Below are 5910 nucleotides of genomic sequence, written 5' to 3'. Positions count from 1 at the left end.
CTAACATGGAAATAATAGAATGTAACCAATAATTAAATTAAGGGAATAATACATTTTTGGTCCCTAGGTTTTGGCTTTAGTTTCTATTTGGTCCCTAGGTTTTAAAATGTTTCACATTTGGTCTTTAAGTTTTGAGTTTTATTTCAATTTAGTCATTAAGTTTCAAAATGTTACAATTTTACCCTTGAGATTTGAATTTTGTTTCAATTTGATCCATGGATTTCAAGATTTTACATTTTTAACCTCAATTTTTCATTAAATACTTACTTTCAATCATCGACGTCAATTTCTATTAATTAATAAAAAATAATTAGAAATGAAATTTTAGATTTAATTTTGAAAGTGATAAAAAATGCAAAATGATAGCATTTCGAAACCTAAGGAGTAAATTAAAACCAAACTCAAAACTTAAAAACTAAATATGTAACATTTTGAAATTTATGGACTAAATAGAAAGTAAACCAAAAAATTAAGGATAAAAAATGTATTTTCCCTTAAATTAATAATTAAAGAGTAAAAACCTCTCTTTCTCTCACTTCTCTCTCTTCTATCTCATTTTCATTCTTGTCATCGCCCCTTCTTCAGCACCACATGACATTCAACACCATTTCCCTCAACATCCTCTTTCGACACTCTCCACGTTTACTATCACTTTTATTAGTCCGACAATCCGAACAACTCAGACTATCCAACCCAAAATATAAAAGTTGGGTTGAATTAGTTTCGTTTTTGAGTTGGATCAGATTGAATTTTTCCATTTTTATTGAGTTGGGTTATGGGTTGGCTAAAAATATTTTTTATTCACCCAATCCAACCCGAATTTTATATATATTAATATAATATTATGTATATGTATGTATTTTCTCTTTGTTTAAAATTTAATTATTTTATATTGATTAATTTATGAATTTTAAATATTTTTCTCAAGTTTGCAATAAATATCATAGATATTTGGTATTTAGCATTTGAATTTTGTCCCAACCCAACCCGAATTTTAAGGGTTGGAAACTTCAAACTTTACTTGGGTAATTTACTGATAAAAAAACACCTTAGACTCAACCCAACCTATGTACACTCCTAACTTTTATCCTCTTATTCGTCCATCTTCTTAATCGTCCATCTTCTTAACACACTTTATACTTTGCTCTCTCTCTCTCTCTGAAATATAGTCATTCTCTCTCTTTCCCGCTATTCTTCGTCTTCCATTACTCAAGTAAGAACAAAATAACAAAATATTTCACGGTAATTTTTTTTGTCAATTGTGTTGAAATACAACGTGAACATTAACATTCTTGTTCAAAAGCTTTTTTTTTTTTCATTTTGATTGGTTTTTGCCCTTTAATTGTTGTAATCTTGTGTAAAATCGGATACCAACTTTGTCTACAGATCTTCAAATGCCTAAAATTATACATACCAAAAATCATAGCTACCCTACATTTCATATGATTGTTTTTGTTTTGCAATAACAATTTTTAAATATCCTGTATGTTTTACAAAATTATCTTAAGATTATGTATTATATTAATAATAATCTTATTAATATTTAAGTATTTTACTCATTACTCTAATATAGTTCAAATCTACATCACATGCATTTTGAATTTGTATATCAATCTTAATGTATACTAACTTTATATGTTTTTGAAATAAATTAATTCACATATTAGTTTGAGGTTTTTATATAATATTTAATATTAATTCAATTTTAACTTTTTTTCTTCAAGAGATGATCACAAATATAATTGATGGTATTTTAGTATATACATCCATTCATTTTTAAATAAACGATAAATAAATAAAAATGTCACTAAACTCTAGAAACGATTCAAACGGACATCCAAAATAGGTCAGATTGCTCCCTCGTATGGAGGTTTTAAGATGCTGAATATTATCTTAAATTCCTAAGAACCAAGCAATGTAAACTTATCATCCCATAAAAATTTTAGATTACCACGAAACAAATTACCCGTAAACCAATGACAAGTTATATTAGATTAATCTGTTCAACAACCATCTCACACCAAAACCCATCAACAATTTATCTAACAAGCAAGTCATCTAGATAAAAATGTAAAGAAAAAGAAAGGAAAAGAAAAGAAACAAAGCTCTCTCAAAAGTTAAAACCAAACTCTTTTCAAGAAGAAGCTCTTGCTTTCAAAGTAGAACAGCAAATCTCAGTATATATAGTAGAAAAAGCCTGGCATGTAGAGTCCACAATCATAAGGTAACAAGTAACAACAATAAATAAAGTACCATCCAGGGGAAAACATAGCAATTTGCAATATGAAAAACCAACCATAGCCCAAAATTTAAACACTACCAACAGTTATGATCATTAAATCCAGGAATAAACAATGCTCAATACATACAGGGATCGTTTTTTCCGTATACTATTCTCTTACCGTCGTCGTAAATACAAATGGAGTAAAGCCAAACTATCGTTGGAATGATATTGAATAGGAACCAGTATTTGGGTCTTTGACAGCCTTGAAGTTGTCCACGCTCATACCAAAACGACCCAACAAAGAATTGCCCATGTCTTTCAACTTTCCTGATCAAATAGAAATATAGCATTGCAAATTCATGAATGGGGAACAAATTATCGAATTAGAAGACGAAGTAATTGATGATGTCCGATGTGTGTTCGCTCATATAGATTCAAATGTTGCTCAATGCACAAAATATATGTGTAGATTTGCATGCCACTCACAGGCAGAGTGAGGAAAGGGAAGCACGGTCGTAATTGACCAAAAATATATGCATAAAAGAATTAGGAGTTTGAAGTTTTTTCTTGAAAATTTTTTGGATGGTGAAGATTATGTAGGTAAAAAGTTAGAACGTAAGACTTTGCCCCTCCTAACAAAAACTTGTTAGGCTCTGGACCTGTTCTTTGTGCATTGCCACATCCATCAAGAAATAAAGGCATTACTTCATATGCACGTGACTAAATTTCCAATGGTAGGGAAAGCAAGTTTTAAAACAAAAATGAATGAAATATAATACTGAAATATAGTTTTAAAACAGTAAAAGGCCTACCAATCATCTCTTCTTTCATCTTTTCTCGTTTTTGTTCGGCTAGTGGTTCAAGGCGACGGATGGTCTTCCTAGCTTGGTCATTTGATGAATCCAATTCCAATATCTTTTTCATATCTGCAAGTAAATAAAATATACTTGACCCGATGTGTTGTTAAAAAAAATTATTAAAGGTTAGAACAACAGTTTCAGAACATACTCGAAAGTTCTAAAGATACAACTGCCATCAAGATTGACCATATTAAGAGTAATATAACTTATAAGCAAAGCAAAGTTTACCGTTAATGGCCTCCTCAAAGTGTTCAAGCTTCTCGTGAGCCTCTCCTCTTCTAGACAAAGCTTTGACATATGCAGGATTCAGTTCAATTGCCTTTGAGCATGCTTTGATCGTGTCATCATATTTTTCCTTTAAAAAATTACGTTCAAGAAAATTAGTACGTGATGCAATCATAAATTACAGTGCTGAATTAAAAAGATATGTGGAATTAAAACCCCCACAAGAAAGTCCTAGTTTCAATCCAGCTCAATCGAAAAGTCTTTTCATTAAAAAGTTGTCTCTTATTCTTGATTGAATAAGGGAAGCAATAAGACCAAAATAATGTTTAGCAGACAAATTAAGTTTAGAAGACAACCCTTTCTCTCTTTTTTGAGGTAACTTAAAATGAAACCAGAGAATGCTAGGTTTCCCCATATGGAATCTAATCATGGGTCAGATGCACATCTATTATTTTCCCAATTTGACTATTCCATTGACAACATCGATGCGAGGATTGATATAAAAGTTTAAAAGACACCAGCAACAGTATGTTGTCATTTGTAGTTCAGTAAGCTCAATCCATCAGCCATGACAATAAGTTTAATTATATTGCAAAGAAAATCCTACACATTCATGCACAAGCAGCGAAATTCAGATGCAAACACCAAGAAGTTGACACGCATAATGTTTAGTGACTGATATGTAAAGGATAAATTTCAGGCATGTGAACAGATCAAATTAATCCTAAAGGCCTTGACTTTTTGAAGGATCATAATTTTCATGTGACAAATCAGAGAGCTTAGGCCTCGTGTCTGAAAAGACGACCACCTGATAACAGAGATAAATCCTTGACATGGAGAGGTGATTTCGATATGGACTATCAGAAAACTTGTATTATAAGCTTCTGTTTCCAATTTAGAAGAAGGAGAGGAGAAGGTAATGGTTATGTTTTGTCATTTATGATAGCAACCCCATATCCCTCACATTAACCAAGGTCTTCGCAAAATTCTGCATATTTCTATATTTATGAACAGGATTTTAATTCATTGGTAGATCTTTCTAGGTTAGTGAATAGTTAAGCCACTCATAATAACAGCCTCAAGATGTACAGAAATGGGAGATGGGACTAACAAAAGCATCTGAGAAGAAATAACGCATGCTACCTTAAGATCACATAGATTACTACCAATTGACATATAACCCTCCAAAGTCATTAAAAATATGGCTATAAAATGCATCGAGAAGATGGAGAAAAATATCAGAACAAGAAAACACACAAGCCTCCTCCAGTTTAGGATATAGTAAAGACATACTAGTTTTAGAAAACACACGCCACGGTTTGCATGGCATATGGACCGTAACTCCACTGCAGAGGGCATGTCCGGAGCAATGTTTAAAGCACGATCGTATTCTAATATTGCCTCCTCATATTTTCCTTCTCCAAACAGTTTGTTGCCCGCCAACTTTGCATTATTTGCTTCAGCCAAGGCTTTCTGCCAGATATGTTAAAGACGAATTCAGATCCATAAGACACAAGAAAAATGTATGCCCACATAAAAACGAACATATCATGAAAATTACATAACTTCAACAGCTTAGATGACCATTTACCAGCTAACTTATTTCTGGATACTTTTACAGGGCCTTTTATAAATTTTCAAGTTCACAAGTGAAGCGGTGTTAAAGTATGGATAATTATCAAAAGAATCGCAAGTAGTTGACATCATTTATATGCAAGATCTTGTTTAAGGTACAAGAATAGAGGATTGTACTAGTAGGTCATCTAGCAACTTCTATTATCACAACCAACTAGGAAAATAAAGATCCTAAACAAATTACACACCGTCAACAGTTCCCTTAGCTCCATAAAATTATCCCCAACTTAAAATTCGCTACAATCAGAAATTCTTTCAAAAGGGGTTCCCTTATCGCACACGAAAACACAAAATCAGCTGCCCCTGATATCATGATCAAAGATATATGAAGACTATTCATTTCATCCATTCATCAATTCTCATTCAAACATTTCAATGTATAACCAACGTTGCGGAAAAGTAAATGATCCTAGCATCGAATAACCTTGAAATCAATTAAGGAGAAAAACAATACATGAACTACTTTAAAGTTAAAATTGATACCAAAACAATAAGAATTGAATCACTAATGTCAAAGCCGATAATAATAATCGCAGAAAGCAAGAGAAAACAATCGCATCGCAAAGAACAGCAATAAACAAAGCTCAACCTCTTTAATCTCATCTTCACTGAGCGTGGCAATTCGTTCCTCCTGTTCTGAATGTTGATCGAGATGCTCTTGATGCTCGTCGCTACTATCACCAAGCTCTCCATCGCTGGCAGTCTCGTAGCCATCGGAAGGGTCTTTGCTCGCATTAGATGTTGACGGACCGCTGCTTGAATCCGTCGTCTTTTTGGCCGATGCAGAGGCCTTCGGAGGAATGGGAACTTCGTCCTGGGGTTCCTCCATTTCAATCCGAACCATTTTCCTCCACGAATCAACACAATTTCTGAAGAGAATTTGAAATGATTTGGTTTTGAGACTTTGGGTTTTAGGGAGAGAAGAAGAAGAGAGTTATGTTTGTTTATAGAATTGGAAGAAGATGA

The 5910-nt window shown here is 32.8% G+C and overlaps 1 protein-coding gene across 1 annotated transcript; it reads right to left on the bottom strand.

The window, feature by feature from the left end:
• Positions 1 to 2184: 2184 nt before the first annotated feature.
• Positions 2185 to 5910, bottom strand: LOC120079409 (tetratricopeptide repeat protein 1). Its single transcript, XM_039033574.1, has 5 exons — positions 5534 to 5910; positions 4603 to 4782; positions 3313 to 3439; positions 3037 to 3150; positions 2185 to 2551 (listed from the first exon to the last, which is right to left on the bottom strand). Exons 1-5 carry the CDS (start codon positions 5786 to 5788, stop codon positions 2436 to 2438), a joined length of 792 nt encoding a protein of 263 aa, XP_038889502.1. The 5' UTR covers positions 5789 to 5910; the 3' UTR covers positions 2185 to 2435.

The sequence above is a fragment of the Benincasa hispida genome, chromosome 6 (genome assembly GCF_009727055.1).
Source record: "Benincasa hispida cultivar B227 chromosome 6, ASM972705v1, whole genome shotgun sequence".
NCBI classification, from domain to species: domain Eukaryota; kingdom Viridiplantae; phylum Streptophyta; class Magnoliopsida; order Cucurbitales; family Cucurbitaceae; genus Benincasa; species Benincasa hispida.
The sequence above is the reverse complement of the archived record's forward strand: the minus strand, read 5'-3'. Positions and strand labels throughout refer to the sequence as shown.

What these genes read in the sequence shown, in the direction of transcription:
- LOC120079409 (XM_039033574.1), bottom strand. Translation starts at nt 5,788, where the DNA reads ATGGTTCGGATTGAAATGGAGGAACCCCAGGACGAAGTTCCCATTCCT. An exon ending in GTGAAGATGAGATTAAAGAG is followed by an intron (nt 4,783 to 5,533) that starts GTTGAGCTTTGT and finishes CATATCTGGCAG; the next exon opens with AAAGCCTTGGCTGAAGCAAA. An exon ending in GATGAAAGAAGAGATGATTG is followed by an intron (nt 2,552 to 3,036) that starts GTAGGCCTTTTA and finishes CTATTTGATCAG; the next exon opens with GAAAGTTGAAAGACATGGGC.